Genomic DNA, 17,969 nt, shown 5'->3' with positions numbered 1-17,969 from the left:
GCCAGTGTTTTTCGGGCTTACCATTCTTACCGTCAAGCCTGGGGAAAAAATCCAGTGGTTTGCATGGCTAGTCACAGAGGTGGACAGAGACCAGATGGGTTATGATCTGAGAGAGCCAGGGCGACATACTGCTTCTGCTGGCTTTTAACAATAGGACACTTACCAGCACTGCAGCTGATGTTTCTATCAGCTGTTGGGTGCTGCCACTACCATTTCAGGTAAGGGTACCAGGCAGTGTAGCCTTACAGCTTCACACCGGGAACCCTACTGCGCACAAACGAGGCCCCATTCCTCTCCCCTACTGGCCCGGCCACAGGGGGAGGAGGAGGGAGCCCTGTGGAGATGTCATGAGCCGCAGCCAGGACTCCTGGAAGTGGGAACAGGATACCTGTCAAAGACAGGTATCCTCTCCCCCCCAAAAGCACCAGAGGGGGAGAGGAGATGAATGATCGGAAGTTCCACTTTTGGGTTGAACTCCGCTTTACGCAAAAGATCCATTTTTTTGCTTTCAAAAAAGCATTCAGTGAGAAAGGTGGTCATAGACATTAATTGTATGCGAGTACAGAAGAGGGCTGGAGGGGGAGGGCAGGTGCAGGGTGTTTATCAATGAGGTTAGCTGCTGAACTCCTTCCTGTGTCCCCATGGTTTTCCCAACCCAAAAGACAGATACCAGGATGTAATTGTTACCAGGAGGCTAACTGGATACTAAAGTCTTTCATAGGACCAACAGAAATCTTTTTTCTTTTCTGCAAAAGATGTATGTTAATGCAGCAGGTTGGCTCCCCGAGGCGAATCGCTGTTGCTGTACGCCATGTGCTTTAAGACCACTAGGGGGCACGGGCGCACGCCCTCTGCATGACAACGGAGCCAATGCATGTGCCCGGCGGCCACTATGTCCGCTTCTGAGAGAAAAAGAACGGAGATCTGTCAATGTAAACAGACAGATCTCTGTTCTGTCAGGAGAGAGGAGACAGATTTGCTGTTCATACTGATTATGAACAGCAAATCGGTCTCCTCCAGGTAGTCCCACCCCTTCCCCCCAAGTTAGGGACACACATTTAACCCCTTGATCTCCCCCTCCCCCTTCCCAGCCAGTGACATTTATACAGTAATCGGTGGCTATTTTTTAGCTCTAAACGCTGTATAAATGTCAATGGTCCCAAAAAAGTGTCCGATGTGTACACCGCAATGTAGCAGTCCCGCTAAAAATCGCAGATCACCGCCATTACTAGAAAAAAATAATAATAAAAATGCCATAAATCTATCCCCTATTTTGTAGCCACTATAACTTTTTCGCAAATCAATGGATGCTTAGCTTTTTTGTTTTTTTTTTACCAAAAATATGTAGAAGAATGCATATAGGTCTAAACTGAGGAAGACATTTTTTTTTTTATTGGGGATATTTATTATAGCAAAATAACATTCTTTTTTTTCAAACTTGTCGGTCTTTTTTTGTTTAAAGCGCAAAAAATAAAAGCCGCAGAGTTGATCAAATAGCACCAAAAGAAAGTTCTATTTGTGGGAAAAAAGGACATCAATTTTATTTGGGTACAGCGCCGCAGTGCCATATCGCAAAAAATGGCCTGGTCCTTAAGTGGTTAAAGTATACCCAAAACCAACATTTGTATTTCTTGGTTGTGGCAAGGAATGTCAATTATTTTATTTTTTTCATCTCCGTTCAATTGATTTCAAGTAAATAACATTTTTTAAGTACTTTTTAATGACATTTATCAAGCCTTAGATTGTACTAAGCATCTTTCATAAGAACATTTGTTTGCAAAATTTATTACGTTATGACCAGCTTTAGGGCCCTTTCACATGGGCTTTCCAATCAGGTCTGCCTGCCAGTTTTTCAGGTGGACATGACACGTGTCCGCTTACACCTGCTGCCATCTGATCCGATCGTGCCCGCAAAAATCAGACAGATGATGGTCCTATTTTCCATCCGTCCGGCAGATTGGATTGGATGGAAACGGACAAGCAATTTGCTTCCATCCGATTTAGCTATAGAGGAGAGTGGGACTGTGTCCTGCACAGTGGAGTGGACGCAGACTTGTCATCTGCCTGCTCAGCAAGGATCAGTGGAGCGATCCCCCGCTGAGCAACTAAAATCCGCTGACTGGCTACCATGCACAGCTGCACCAGATTTTGCATGTGCCAGTTTTAGTAAATCAACTCCATAAAGTCCACCCATCTATTACCAATAATGTCACTAACCCTTTGCATTTGACCTGCAGCTAGCTCCTGATTAAAAAAAGTAAGAAAAAAAAATGAAAAGTCTGTATAATATTTTATATAATTGTATTTTCAGTTTTAACCTGTAGTTTATTAAAAACACACAAGACTGCACAAAATGTTTGTTTTACTATATATTTTGTTCATCACTAATCCAAGAGGAAGCTGAAGTCTTGTCCTGGCTCATGTTCTGTAGGGTCTTTGTCTCTGGAGCAAGAAAATAAAGAGAGTGTGTTGTTACATTTCATAACAACTGTTATATCCACGCTATTGTGTGGAGGTATATCCATACCACTGACAGCAACCAGTCAGATTATAATCCTGTTTCTAACCTGCACTGGGTTCTGGTATGGTCTGTTAAAGTGTATGTAAACCCTAAAATGAAACCTATTTGCTCCCTATTTTTCTGTGAAATATACCAAAGTGTGTAATAAATACCTGTTGATTCTGCCAGAAATGCTGTGATAAACCTTAGATTAAAGTGGAGTTTTAATTAAAACAAACTGTGGACAGGCAGGATTTTTTACCTCAAAACAGACATGCCATGTCTCTTTAACCACTTCCCACCCTGCCCAATGTAAAATTATGGCCAGACAGGAGCACTATTATCCTGGGAGAATGTCATATGCAACCTCTGGGTGCGTGCTGCATACAAGCCCTAGGCCTAGGGTCACACAGCAGCACAATCTTTCGCATGTTGACAAATTGTTGTACTGGTCTGGCCCTGGTACCATGTGACCAGTCACAGCAATCACATGTCAATAGTACACATTTTCATTCATAGCCATTCACTGTGTACTATTGTGATCTCTGTGATTGGTCACAGTGATCACATGGCACAGGGCCCAATCACAGTGAATCTGTACCATGTCGTCAATTACAGCTATCACAATAGTACACAATGGCACATAAACGGATGCCATTCATAAAATGTATCGCTAATAACAGTGATCAGATCATCACTGTAATAAGAAATCATAGCGAAAATAAAAATCTCACCACCTCCCCAGAGCAGTACAGAATCACTATGGTGACAATGTACTGCTCTGGTCACAATATGTAAAAAAAAAAAAAAAAAAAATGGAAAAAAAATATATTTTTGAACAATATCACCAATCCATTAGTACATCAGAATTGATCAATTTTCAATTTATGAAGAAAGATTTATGAAGAAAGATTATTAACTTGCAAAAATCCATATGAACGAAATTAAGAAAAGCGTGTTCTTTTCAAAATTTTGGGGTATTTTTTTCATTTATAGAGCAAAAAAAAAACAGTATTCATTAAATACCATAAAAAAAAGCTCTATTTGTGTAAAAAAAATGATAATTACATTTGGGTAAAGTGACTGAATAATGAAAGGTAAAAATTAGCCTGGCCAGAAAGAGGGTGAGTGTGTCCAATATTGAAGTGGTTAACCACTTGTCGCCCACCCACCGCCAAATTATGGCGGGGAGGTGTGGCTCTCGTTCTGGGATGTCGTCATATGACGGTGCCCCGGAACGACCGCTCTTGTTGCTCCCCCGATCTCTGTAAAGAGCCGCAGCTCTTTAACCATGTGATCGGCTGTGTCCAATCGCAGCCAGTCACATGTAAACATGGAGGTGCCGGTAATTGGCACTCCTTGCCTCACACGGACAGAATGTGTGGCGAGGTGAGCCGATGAGCGGCATCTCCTCAGGGAACATCTAGATATGTAATCAGGGCACTGATCATCAGTGCCCTGATTACAATAAATCCCCCACAGTGCCAGCAATAAGTGTCCATTAGTGATGTCAGTCAGTGCTGGCTACCAGTGCTATCCATCAATCCCACCTATCAGTGCCATATATCAGTACCCATAAGTGCAGCATATTCGTGCCTCCTTATCAGTGCCCCATCAGCGAAGGAGAAAAATTACTTATTTACAAAATTTACTGACAGAAACTAAGAAAAGCTATTTTTATTAAGGGAAAAATAAAAAACACATAAGTGATTAAAACCACCAAAAGAAAACTCTATTCGTGGCCTGGGCAATTAAAATGCCTGAGGATTGATATGGAAGCCGTTGGATTAAAGCTGTCAGTGGCCGGAGGGGAGCTCAGCTTTCAGTAAATTCGTTTTGTAAAAGATTACCAATTGTCCTCTCAAAGGTAAACTTGTCAAAAAAATCTGAATTTTTCTTGTTCTGATTCTGGTTACAGAATCTACACATATACTTTAAAGTAGACGGCAAGTTATGCACTCAAACGTATGCTGAATGCAGTAATGACAGCCTCTTCAAAGAAGTAAAAGCATGTTTAAAAAAATCATTCTATAGCCATAGTTTATAAAAATTGTATTGTGGTGGTCCTGGGACCACCAATACTTTGAGCTCTTCCTCTATAGGTAGTTGGCGGAGTCTGCTGGAGTGAGGCCAGAAGGTGATAATGTCAGAGCTGTGAGTGGTTTTGAGACTCACACTGGAAGGACAATAACATAGCTGTGAATTTAGGAACACAGCATTATCTTTGATGGCCTACCATATGAAATGCAGGATTCCCAGAAGCAATGGCAAAATCAACATGTAAATAATCCAAACTAAAGGGGGATATTCAAGACACTTTAAATTGTGGTGACTATAGTCAAAGTAGCATACATTTTTAGAGTTTGATTTGTGGGTGGAATTCTACATTAGGTCTGAACACTGGTTTTAGTAATGCTTTATTTTTCACTGAGAGTGTACTTTTTTTTTTTTTTTTAACAAGAAGTCTGAGAATGTACTTAAAGAAAAAAGTAGGTATGAGCAATGCTTTGTGAAGGACATTTGAAATGAAACACGCTTGCTACATGGTATATTTGGTACAAACCATTGAACGCACATTGACAGGTGCTGTAGGCTGCACTGGTGTCGCCATGCTGCCTGGATGATCGTTTTGGACCCTGTTGTTCATCTGACATTCACTAAGATGTGCCTGCTTTTATCCTGTTTCAAGTGAGTGCATTACTACTAAATTAAATATGTTACAATATTGCTGCACTTAGATTGGTGCTGCTTGTCTGTTTTTCTTGTATTCTTCCCATAGGTTCTTCAGCGTGCTGCCTTCCCTGTGCAAGCTACATTCCCTGTGGTAATCACCCAGGCTATGGACTTTTCTTAAAAAACCCTGTACCCCTACCATGAGTCATTCTTAACATAATTTTATTCATTTATTGTCTGTCTGCTGTTCAATGGTCAGAACTTTGGACTATATGTTCAGTATCCTGACATTATAACCATTCCCTCATCACCCCAGATGATACAGCTTTGCCTGCTGGAAATACCTTAATGCAACAATTATTGTGTTTTTACATTTGTAATCATAAACTGCCCTCTCAGATCAGGTCAGCTCTTACCTTAGAAAGAGTCGAGCTTTGGTTTTGCCAAGAAGTGTTGCTTTATTCCCTTCAACTAGAAGCATACAACCCTCTCGAAGACCCTGAAAACAGAATTTCTGGTGAAGAAAATTTCACACCTTTCATAACCAAATACATATACTTCTGTACACATATATATTACTACAGGAAAGGAGGAAGAAATAGTTGCGCTAACAATGAAACCACCAGTGATCAAAAAAAAAAAAAATTTGAATATATGTACATGAATGTGACACAAAAAAATAATAACACAACACAACATTAATTAATTCTAAACATATGGTGACAAAATATAAGTGAATGTGCAAATTGAAAAATAAAAATCAAAAAAGATTGCAAAAAGTAAATTAATCAAAATCTTAAAAATAACGTCCAAGCAATCTCTTATTAGTGATATGAACGCCTGTGATAACTGATAAAAATGATATAAGTGCAGTCTTCCTTCAGTGAAGTGGTGGTTTCTCCTTTCTTGATAACATGTGTGTATTTCATGTATTAGTTGCTGCTTTTTAGTTTAGGATCCAATATTATTACAGCCCTTGTAGTTTATGGGCTCTTCCTGCAGCCAAGTAGTTGTCTGATCATACGGAGGTAAGGGCAGGTGGCTGTAGTGAGTGTCTGCAGGAACCTGACATTGCACCTGTGATCCATTGCTTGTGGGTGAAGCGCTGTGCAAATTCCATTTAAGAATCAATAAATGAACAGGTTTTTACTAGCAAAATAATGTGGATTTATTTATTTATTTACAAAATGGTGACTTAGAACTTAGTCTCGTGGTTGAGAGATTAAAAGCAAATTACATGTATGTGATTGACTTTAAGTGGTTATTACCAGGATGATGCCTGCAGCTACAGGCATTATCCAAGTATTGCTTTTTTTTAACCAGCAGATGAGTGTTTTTTACAGGCAGCAGGAGGGGTCACCCCCCCCCCCCCCCCCCGCCAGTGGCTCTACCGTCCCACCAGCAAACCCGGCACTGAAGAAGGCGGTTCTATCGGCTTGCCATAGAGCTCACCGAGGACCGGATAGGTTCCAAATGAACTCCATGGTATAGGAAACTGGAATCGACGAATATTGTCATCGCTTCTGGTTTCCCCCGATGTAAACAGCACCATTTTTATATTTGGAAAATATCTGATCACACCAATCTTGGCGTTAACGCTTACCGTTGTAAAGATGGTGGATGCGGGGTCTTTTAAAAAAAAATGGTGCCCAACAGTACCAACTATGAGGCAGTTTTGCTTGCCAGAGATGGGTCAATTTTGTTTAGTTCATCCAGCGGGTTGAACAGAAAAACTGACTCGATTCCCCCATCCACATACTGTGCATAAGGAAATCCTCCCCACCGAGCTATTGTCTTTTGACAGTGGAGAATGATCGAGCAAAGAAAATCCAACAGAGCAGTTGTACAGAAATTGATTGGAAGATCGGCGTCTGTACAACTTCAGTGCCCATACATGGATCGACTCAGCCAAACTTTAATCCATGCATAATTGAGTGAAATGCAGAGACAGGGTCACATTAGACAGACTTTCCGAAGAACAAAAACATTTGGTTCTGGAGACATGATGCATCAGCATTTGTTTTCTCCATGACTAGTAGCCATGACAATAAATAACTATTCCTCTATGATTAAGAGAAAAACTGAAGTTGAAAAAACAATTTAGAAGCTTAATAGTTAATGTTAATGTAAAACCTGCTTATGGCATCTCATAAATGCAAGATATGCTTAAAGGGGTTGTAAACCCTTGAGGTTCTTCATCTTAATGCATTCTATGCGTTAAGGTGAAAAACCTCCTGTCATGCAGCAGCCCCCCTTTTACTTGAGCCCCATAATTCCCACTACAGGAACACGCACACCAGCTCCAGCCGGTGTTTCATGTCCTGATTGGATAGATTGATAGCAGTGCAGCCATTGGCTCCAGCTGCTGTCAATCATATCCAATTACGCAGACGCAAGGGGGCGGGGCTGAGTCCCGCTGTCTGTGTCAATGGACACAGCAGGACTTGGGAGCATGCCCGCACAGGTGTCCCGAAGGAGCGTGCTTCTCAGACGGGGTACATGACGAGGAGAAGCCACCAGTGCCACTGGGGAAACCTCAGAAGAGGAGTATCAGGGCCACTCTGTGAAAAACCAACTGCACAGAGGAGGTAAGTATGATACCTTGGTTATTTAAAAAGAAAACAAAAAAAAAACGAGGGTTTAGTAACCCTTTAAATTCAGTTCATACATACAAGGACAGGAGGAGTGTCTGGTTCTTCGTGGTACTGAGATATCCGTTGCTCTCGTGTCTCCTGAACAGACAAAGCAGTACATTAGTACGTACAGATAACATATTTAAGTAACATCACAGTGAGCAATAAATGGACATAATTGACTAAAATTCTTTCTGATTTCGGCTTGTCAGAAGCTGATCTAAACATCTATGAAAATAGTTCACACGATGGGAAGACAATGGTCAATTGCTTTCAAAAACACCACTTTTAAAGGCTTCAGACATTTTTTTTTTTTGAGCCTACAAAAGCACCTCTATGTTAGCCTATTTGGCCATGTACACACGGGGGTTTACAGACATATTAGATGAGGAGCATTTACAGTCTTAAAAAAAAAAAACCATCACCAGTGCTTTCAGGAGAGCAGTGTTTAAGCAGTAAAACAACTTGTGTAAATGCGCTTAGACATGGTTTAGTGCTTGAGCGTTCATTCATACCAATGGCCAGTAATAAATGAATATTCTGGCAAATGGAATCTATTAACCCTCAAACAGTTGATGCTCCTGAATGTGTGTGCAAAACAAGTATTCAGTGCATTTTTTAAACCGATTAAAACTGATAGTTCTTTCTGCTTCTGGTTTATGGCTCCCTGGGCAAACATATGGAAGATGTGAAAAAGGGAGACCTCTTGTGGAAAGAAGCATGCAAGACAAGTAATCTACTCATTTGATGACAACACAAGAGTGAGTCACAATGGCACAAGCCCTTTGAATTTTTTTGATTTGGATCTAGAAGATATATTTCTTTGGACACTTTATATAGGATTGGTTTTCTGATTGTGGACTGACACAAAAGAACAAGCACTTTATATTGATTGGTGTATAAAGCAATGAACCTTATAAACAAATCAGCCATAACATTATGTCCACTCGCGTAATATTAAGTAGACCCCCTTTTGCCACCAAAACAGCCTTGAGCTATTAAGGCATGAACTCTGCTAGACCTCTGAAGGTATGCTGTGGTATCTGGCATCAAGCTTTCAGTAGATCCTTTTGATAAGTTGTGATGTGGAGCCTCCATGGATTGGACTTACTGAAGATCTGCACTGCGAGTAGCTGGTGACTACAGGCATGTGCAATTCTTTCCTTTGCCCTGCCACAGTGGCCACAGTGACCCCTGTCCTCTGCCGTTCTGATTCCCAGTACACTGCCTTACCAACTCCTGTACACTGCCCAGCTGATCCCTGTATGCTGTCCTAAAAACTAATAGCCCCAATACACTTGCCTACAAACTGCTGCTGCTACCATGTGCCCTGCTGACCCCCTGTACTTCCCTGCGGACCTTCCATACTCTGCCCCCTGAAATTTTTTACTGCACCCCCACATCAGACAGGATAGATCCAGCACTCAGGTCCTGACCACTGCAACCCAGGATCATCCCCTAAGAGCTGCTGATTTAGAGATACTCTGACCTAGCCATTATAATTTGGTTTTTGTTAAAGTCATTCAAATCCTTACCCTTGACCACTTTTTTTTTTTTACAACATAACTTAAGGGACAACATTAGGTCAGAAACTTACAAAAGATTTCTGTATGGAGTCAATCTTTACAGTAAGGGCTCTACTACACCACAACTGTTTCATGGTATAGTTGGACCGAAGGGATGCGTATTTACACGTCCCTATAACAGAGGCCTTGCAGAAGTTTCTACGCCTTGCTGTAGACCTAGGTGGAGAAAGAGTACACCTACCATTTGGGCTATCATCTTCACCCCACATTTTTACCAAAGTCCTGGCAGAGGCCATGGCCTTTCTCCGGCTCCAGGGGATATCAATAGTAGCCTACCTGGACGACCTGCTCTTATTTTCAGAGCCCCCAATAAAGTTAGCAAAGATCTCAACCTAACAAAAAGGGTCCTTACAGACCTGGGGTGGCTACTGAACTTAGAAGTCCAGCCTGATTCCCTCACAACTTGCTGCTTAATAAATCCCACCCACTTACATATGCCACTGTCATGAGATCAAAACAAGGAACTACAAGTGATCTCATTGGAGATATAACTTGACTGGAGTGACCTTTTTATGGACATTTGTCGATCTATTGTTCTCTTGCATTATATAGTTATATTAGGGGCAATGCAGGTGGTTATTTTAACTTTATGCCTGGCCTAGTTTTTTAGCCATTTGTAATGTTGAGTTTGATGTGAATAAAATAGTTGTATTTCTATATAGGAGCTTTTAAACTTTGGTGTGTTTTTCTATTGATATTATTGCTTTCAATATAAGATAAAAGGTAGAGTTTCAGAGTCATAGAGAGATATTTTAGAATTTTTTGGAAAGCAAACACTCTTCTGGATACTCACCCTGGTAGTAATAATTGTCATCACATATTCAGTCAAATATTGAAAAATCACAGATATTACCTTTTTTCTTACAGCAAGTTATGTGATTTCCTCAAGGAGTGTTGTAGATTCTCCAGGAAAGGCCCAACTTTGGTTTCCCTCTCGTCACCTAGCCTATTTTCATCATCATCTATGGTGAAAACATGGCTTACTAATAATCGATCATACAGATGTGGCAACTATACTTGCCGCTATTGTCGGGTCCCCTTAAAAACTGGTGATACAATCTGTGGTTACTGGGGACAGATGTCTTTTGGGACAGCAAGTTTTGTAGATCCTAAATTGGCCACCCATTTACTACAGGGATTAAAGTGTTACTGAACTCAAAACAGCTCAAGCTCTGTCAGATTGGATGGAGAGCATCTGTGAACAGCACTTTTCAAGTCTTGCCACAGATCCTCATTTGGATTTAGGTCTTGAATTTGACTGGGCCATTCTAACACATGACTATGCTTTGATATATGCTTTGTAGCTCTGGCTGTATGTTTAGGGTCATTGTCCTGCTGGAAGGTGAACCCGCCCCAGTCTCAATTCTTTTGCAGACTGCAACATGTTTTCTTCTAAGATTGCCATTGCCATGTGTTTGGCTCCATCCATTTTCCCATTAACTCTGACCAGCTTCCCTGTCCCTGCTGAAGAAAAGCATCCCCAGAACATGATGCTGCCACCACCATGTTTCACGGTGTGGATGATGTGTTCAGGGTGATGTGCAGTGTTAGTTTTCCGCCACACATAGCATTTTGCTTTTAGGCCAAAAGGTTAAATTTTGGTCTCATCTGACCAGAACACCTTCTTCCACATGTTTGCTGTGTCCCCCACATGGCTTCTCACAAACAGGACTTCTTATGGCTTTCTTTCAACAATGGCTTTCTTCTTGCCACTCTTCCATAAAGACCAGATTTGTGGAGATCACAACTAATAGTTGTCCTGTGGACAGATTCTCCCACCTGAGTTGTGGATCTCTGCGGCTCCTCCAGAGTTTCCATGGGCCTCTTGACTGCTTCTCTGATTAATGCTCTCCTTGCCTGTCTGTTTAGGTGGATGACTAGGTCTTGGTAAATTTTCAGTTGTGCCATACTCTTTGTATTTTCAGATGATGGATTGAACAGTGCTCCGTCAGATGTTTAAAGCTTGGGATATTTTCTTTATAGCCTAACCCTGCTTTAAACTTTTTCACAACGTTATCCCTGACCTGTCTGGTGTGTTCCTTGGCCTTCATGATGCTGTTTGTTCTCTAACAACCCTTGATTTACTGTATACTGAGATTAAATTACACACAGGTTGACTCTGTTTACCAATTGGGTGACTTCTGAAGGCAATTGGTTCCACTAGATCAGGGCAACCCACAGGCCGCACCCGGCCCGCCACCACTGTATGTCCGGCCCGTCCCTGCCCGTTTATAATTCCCAGAAACCTGGCCCCTGGACATTTTTGCTGCTGTCCTCTTCATTGGACAGCGGCCTCACAGGATGGGGGCGGGAGTTAACTTTTTCATTAAAAAGCGCGTGATTGGTTGCCAGGCGATCCTACCAATCAATCACCAGCCTGTTAAGGTGAAAAGTTAACTTCAGCAGTTCCTGCCCCCATCCAGCCCTGTTATGCCGATCTCTGCTGCTCTGCTTGCTGTACACCTGTAGGAGAGTTCTACCTACACAGTTTGTCTTTGTGGGGTGGGGTGCAGGGGACAAAGGACACTGCTATAGGGGGGACCCTATTAGGGGCCCCATTCCCCCTGGGGACAAGAAACCCTTCTCCCCTGGGGACAGGGACCCCATCTCCCCTAACGGCAGAAACCCCATTTTCCCTAGGGACAGGAACCCCATCTCCAGACCATGCTGGTGGGTGCCAGGATGGGGAGGGGGGCAGTAAAATCTGAATCCCCAGCCACATACTCCCTCAGGGTGACCTGGTTTTGTATTAGTGAAGCGCCTTAAAGTGATGTAAACCTGTACTGTTATTATTACTATGTTAGCATTTTGAATACCTTCATTTATTATCAGGTGACTGCAGCCCTCCATGCATTCACATACATTGAATCTGGCCCTTAAGTGGAAAGAGGTTGCTGACCCCTGCACTAGATTTTAGTTAGGATATCAGAGTAAAGGGGGCTGAATATAAATGCACGCCACACTTTTCAGATATTTATTTGTAAAAAAATTCCTTCCACTTCACAATTATGTGCCACTTTGTGTTGGTCTATCAAAATAATATCCCAATAAAATATATTTTCGTTTTTGGTTGTAACATGACAAAATTTGGAAAATTTCAAGGGGTATGGATACTTTTTCAAGGCACTGTATACACACTGTGGAACCTAAGGGTTTGATCCTGCGCATTGTGTAAAAAGGCTGTTAGATCCGGTCTTCTGTGATTCTCCCCTTCCACTTTCCTCAATCCATCTATTGATAGAACAGTGCCACACTCTGCACATGCCAAGTTTGGTGTGTATTGCTAGAGGTTTTTTTTTTTCTTGCGAGTGTGCATGTGATTGGCACAGGGCCAATCAGCACTGTCCAGACAGAGGGTCAGAGATCCTGCAGCCTCATAGGACAGTTAGAGTAGAATAAAAACTCATCCTACAACCTTTAACTAGACACTGATAGAAGTCATAAGACTGCTATATACTGCTGATAAGAAAATGTATTTAGCAGTTTACATTTACTAAAATAATTGCATTTCAGTGTACTGTGGGAGACCAGATATAGTGAATGCAGGGCCCTGGGTTTAGTAACACTTTAAATCAAAGATGGGATCTGAACCTTTCTATAAAATGTATTTTATTAAAGAGTTCATAATGACAAATGCACAATATTGCTTAATGAATTAAGCAACCAATGTTTTGTTCCACATACAGTATGTCCAGCGTTGTGTGATTTTTTTTTCTTATTTGTTTTATACTACCTTGTTATTGGTTTTAATTGACTTGCTTGTTTTGGGTGGAGTTCTCTGTTAAAAAAAATCATGATTGTGTTTCTGTGTAGCCAGGTATGATTAAGTCTATGTAGGCGTAAACGCGTAAACAAGTGCTACCCTGATGCTTACTTTGTATAGCAATAAAGTCATACTTTCATTTTAAGATATTGTTGGTTGACAGCTTTCATTCAGCTAATGTGGTGGGTTGCGGTGCCATGCAACACATCACATTACGTAAGCCAAACGCATAGTCGTGAAAGGGGACTGACAGCCTCAATTAAACTGACAATATAAATAAATAAAAACATACCCCCATGTGCCTGCTGTTGACATCTGCATCCAGGTAGTGAGGGTTTATGTTGAATGTTACTAATCCAAGAGCCAGTAGAGATGGTGGGTACACAATTGGCATATCATTAGTTGTGTTGATGCTAACAGTAGCCACATTAGTACCAGCACTGGAACCTATATAAGGGATCCCATCCTGGAATCAGATACAGGAATACATGAAAAATCATATTTTTGCAAAAATTTACAGGGAGATGTACATGCCAGAAATTCAAATTTGCAGTGTATATGTATAATCACCCACATCAATCACTATCTTCAACACATTTCACATTTTAAACATCCAACACTTCAATAGCATGACAACAGTCTGTACTTTAATTACCAATAAACCTACCTAGGTCAGATTCTATTATTGTTCTTATTTTATAGCATTAACAAGCTAACTGATGCTTTATACACTACACCCAACACTATTCACTATATGTTCTCAATATCTAATATCACTTCATCAGACATTCAGACAAGCAAACTAGGAACATTATTTGGGTGGAAGCCAATTAGGCTACCATGCAAACATGAGGAGCACATGAAAACTATATCTAAATATGGTCTTCAAGTGATGTTGAATAGGGATGACTGAACATTACAGCTTTCTGTTGTCAATTGTTGCTGTATAAGCAGTAGGTGCCTGCACTCATCACATCCTTGGCAACCACTATTGTCACCCGGCCTATTCACTTACATAGCCAAGGACCTAGGAGAAGCGGGTATAGTTGCATCAGTCACCCCCTTGTGAGTGGTTATTTTGATCATGTGATGGCTTCACACGATTACATTTTACTTTTATTCTACAGCGCACATCCACAGTGCACCCACTGTTGCACAGCACTTTACAAAATAAATGTGGAAAAATAGGTATGGTGCCCTCACCCTGCTGGTCAGACATTCATTTTGGCACTCTTTCCCGGACAATGAACAGTCTCTTGCTTGTTTTTTTGTTTTTAATTAGGGGATTAAACTTGGATGAAAAATGGACATGGGATGCCCAGATAATGAATCCTTAGCAATGGAAATAAATGTACAGTAGTTTGAATCCAAAATCTGAAAGTTTCTTCCTCTGCACATCTCCTCCTGCACACTACTTGAGATCACTTGCTTCACTTCACTGTCCAAATCTAGGTTCCTGACTGTCACCATTAGCACATGGCTAGGCCTCACTCTGAATAAGGCCTAACGTTTTCCTTATAGCCCATTACAGGCAGGGGTTTGCAGTCCCCTTTGTGGTAGCAACATTTTTAGAAGAGAAGAATAAACGTGCTGACACTTGGTGGACTACTGATCCCAGCACGTCCAAAGCAAATCCTGCCAGCCCTCCTGGCTGCAATGACACCAAAACAACCCCACAGTCTCTCCCTTTGGCTCTAATTCCTGGCATGTCTCTTCCAGAGCTTTCCACTCACTGACCCCGGCATGGATACCTCCTGAATAACTTGCCTGGCAGTGCTCCCAACTGTCCTCTTTCCCACTCCTGTTCCAGGACACCTCTCAATGACCGTGCAGAGAGTGGCTCCCCCCCCAGCTCCGAGCCCCAGGCCTGAGGTACACCCCCCTCCCTGAAAGGGGGCCCCCTCAGACCATGACAGTCTAAGCCCTTGTACACACGGTCAGAGAATCTGTCGGAATGAGTCTTATCGGACTGTGTCGTCAGATAATCCGACTGTGTGTGGTATGCATCGGACTGATTCTGTCCGAATCTCCGTCCGACCCAATTTTCCAACATGTTGGAAATATTTCCCGACCAACTGGGCCGGACGGACCTAATCCGATCATGTGTAGAGCATTTTGATCGGACCAAGTGCCACGCATGCTCAGATCAAATTCCTACATCAAAGCTATTGGCTACTAGCCTGAATGTAGTCCCATCGTAACGAAATTACATCATCACGTTCTGAAAGATCGGATTTTTCGCCAACTTGGCCCAACCGTGTGTATGCAACAGTTTCGGACACAATCCGTCGGACTAAATCTGACAGGCAAAATCCGACGGATTTGGTTGGCAAAATCTCTGACTGTGTGTACGTGGGCTTACACTCCCTCATTCAGTTCATCCACCCAACAACTCCCCCCACAGCAGGCTGACCATGGGTATATATAGGAGGCCTGCCCTCTGCCAATCCTAGTTGGGCATTGGTCAGCACTCCCAGCTCTCTGCCCTGCCTCTTTTCCAGAACCTTCTCCCAGGAAACGGAGGAGGGACTTAAGAGCTGAGGCACATGTCAGTCACCTGCTGCTACACTAAAAAAACACTCCCCTGCCCCCAGATTAAAACAAACAGGCCTAGCTCACAACTAGGCCTGCCTAAATTTACCTGTACTGTCAGCATACACAAAAAACCATACTCTAGCACCTACCTAAAAGGTAAAGGGTGCTACATAGGAATTTTGATATTCCTATAAATTGCTTATCTTGGAGTACAGTATAGGACCCAGGACTAATAACAGACCATGGGTTACATGACTAAGCTCCGGGGTGCAGAGAAAAATGCGTTGGGGCCATGGCCTAGTGGGAGCCAAGGCTAGCACCAGTGATTTTTCCTTTCCTCCTTTCATGGGTTATATGAAGACTATCTATCCAGTTGACTGGATACTGGCAAAAAAATCGTGATTGAAGCTTGCAATAGGCTAAGGCCTAAACATCTACCTGGTTGAACTTGGAGAGTGTGTGAACAGAGGACCATGTGGCAGCCTTGCAAATGTGGGATACAGATGCTTGATGCTGAAAAGGTCAAGAAACACCAACAGCCCCAGTAGAATGAGTATGGGGAAGGGAGGAAACATTTCGCTAAGGTGTATTTCCACTTTTGCAGCCAAATTGGGATAACACCTACTGTATATTTTTTAAGCTCTCTCATTCACATGTCAAAGCTTAAAAAAAAATGCATTTTTTTTATATGTTCTGTTCTGGAAAGCCCAAACTAAAAATTCTACGAGTTCTCTTTATGAAGGGGCTGGACAGCTCTGTTTGTCATAATTAACCCTGTCTGTACTGTGCAGGCAGATCTTAAAGCGGAGTTCCACCCAAAAATGTAACTTCCGCTTTAAGTGCAGGTGACCCCCTGACATGCCACATTTGGCATGTCATTTTTTTGGGGGAAGGAGCGGGTACCCTGTTTTTACAGGGCACCCAGCTTAAATGGGTGGAACTCCGCTTTAAATATCAGTTGTAAACTAAATTTGAACATTACTTGTGCCAACTAAATTCGGCCATACATAAGTTCTCGGCCCCTCTCACTGGAGCTGTCAGATGGGGAGAGGAGAGAGCAGAGCAGTCACGTGAGCCGGGAGGCGCTGTGAAATCAGGTAGAAATCCACATTTTTTTATATAAAGCACAGACACTAGGACACATGTTGTTATCTAACAGAGGGGATGGTATGAACATGGTGGCTTAACTACTTTAATGCAGCCACCACATCTAAGAATTGGTACCTGCAATTTAATACATTAGTGTTTTTGAGTTTAATACTTTAACCATGTCACCAGGCCCATTAGGAGTCTCTGCTTTGCCCGTCACAGTGGGCATATCCCTAAAGGGATCTTCAGGGTCTGGAAACCATAGAAATGGACCATGATCCTAGACCAATGTAGCTAACCACACACACAGCCCTTTGTGTCAAGATGAGCAGGATCCAGTGAACATTACAGACTGGCCCTACACAGTGTGGTATGTCAGACAGACTGACATACACACAGAATGGCAGCCGCTTTTTTTTTTTGAACCAGCAAATTTCTCCTGACATTTTGCCCATCTGTATGGGGTTTTAGGGTCTAATCACACCAGTCACTCCTTTACAACACAGCGGCCGATGTGTAGTGGGGTGACTGCAATGCCAGTGCGCCAATTGCATGACATCTCATTATTAACTTTTTTATTTGGTTCTATTTGCCATCGCGCAGTGAGAGGTGGTGGATTGACTTGCACGGAGCTGTGCTGAAGAAAAGGTACATGTAAATATCTGCAGCCACCTCTAGACATAAGTGTTTAACATTAATCTTCCTTTAGAACTAGATTAGTGTTACATATGGCCTTGGGTGATATGGTATGAAGGGCCTTTAGGAGAGATATGGTTGTCTTATCTAGCGTCATTCCTTCTGCACCATAAAACAATATACAGATCGGTACAACTTGCACATACAAAATGACTATGCATGACTTATAAGCAGATGAAATACAGTATCTCATAAAAGTGAGTACACCCCTCACATTTTTGTGATGTGACAACACTGAAGAAATGACACTTTTCTACAATGTAAAATAGTGAGTGTACGGCTTGTATAACAGTGTAAATATGCTGTCCTCTCAAAATAACTCAACATACAGCCATTAATGTTGAAACTGGTGGCAACAAAAGTGAGTACACCCCTAAGTGAAAATGTCCAAATTGGGCCCAAAATGCAATTTTTTCTCCACAGTTTCATGTGACTCGTTAGTGTTACAAGGTCTCAGGTGTGAATGGGGAGCAGGTGTGTTAAATTTGGTGTTA

General features: G+C 42.0%; 1 protein-coding gene across 3 annotated transcripts in view; it reads right to left on the bottom strand.

The window, feature by feature from the left end:
- Positions 1-2,284: 2,284 nt before the first annotated feature.
- Positions 2,285-17,969, bottom strand: part of LOC143924323 (alpha-aspartyl dipeptidase) — a 76,931-nt gene continuing 61,246 nt past the window's right edge. For all 3 annotated transcript variants that reach the window (XM_077448573.1, XM_077448574.1, XM_077448572.1), the window contains 4 exons: positions 13,448-13,621; positions 7,846-7,905; positions 5,590-5,672; positions 2,285-2,442 (listed from right to left, as the gene is read on the bottom strand). In XM_077448573.1, the coding sequence (XP_077304699.1) occupies positions 2,385-2,442; positions 5,590-5,672; positions 7,846-7,905; positions 13,448-13,621 (375 nt within the window). In that variant the 3' untranslated portion in view covers positions 2,285-2,384. The remainder of the gene's footprint in view (positions 2,443-5,589; positions 5,673-7,845; positions 7,906-13,447; positions 13,622-17,969) is intronic.

This window comes from Lithobates pipiens, unplaced genomic scaffold, assembly GCF_037356315.1.
Source record: "Lithobates pipiens isolate NorthernLeopardFrog02 unplaced genomic scaffold, aLitPip1_a1.2 Scaffold_22, whole genome shotgun sequence".
NCBI classification, from domain to species: domain Eukaryota; kingdom Metazoa; phylum Chordata; class Amphibia; order Anura; family Ranidae; genus Lithobates; species Lithobates pipiens.
This window is presented reverse-complemented; position numbering and strand designations above follow the sequence as displayed.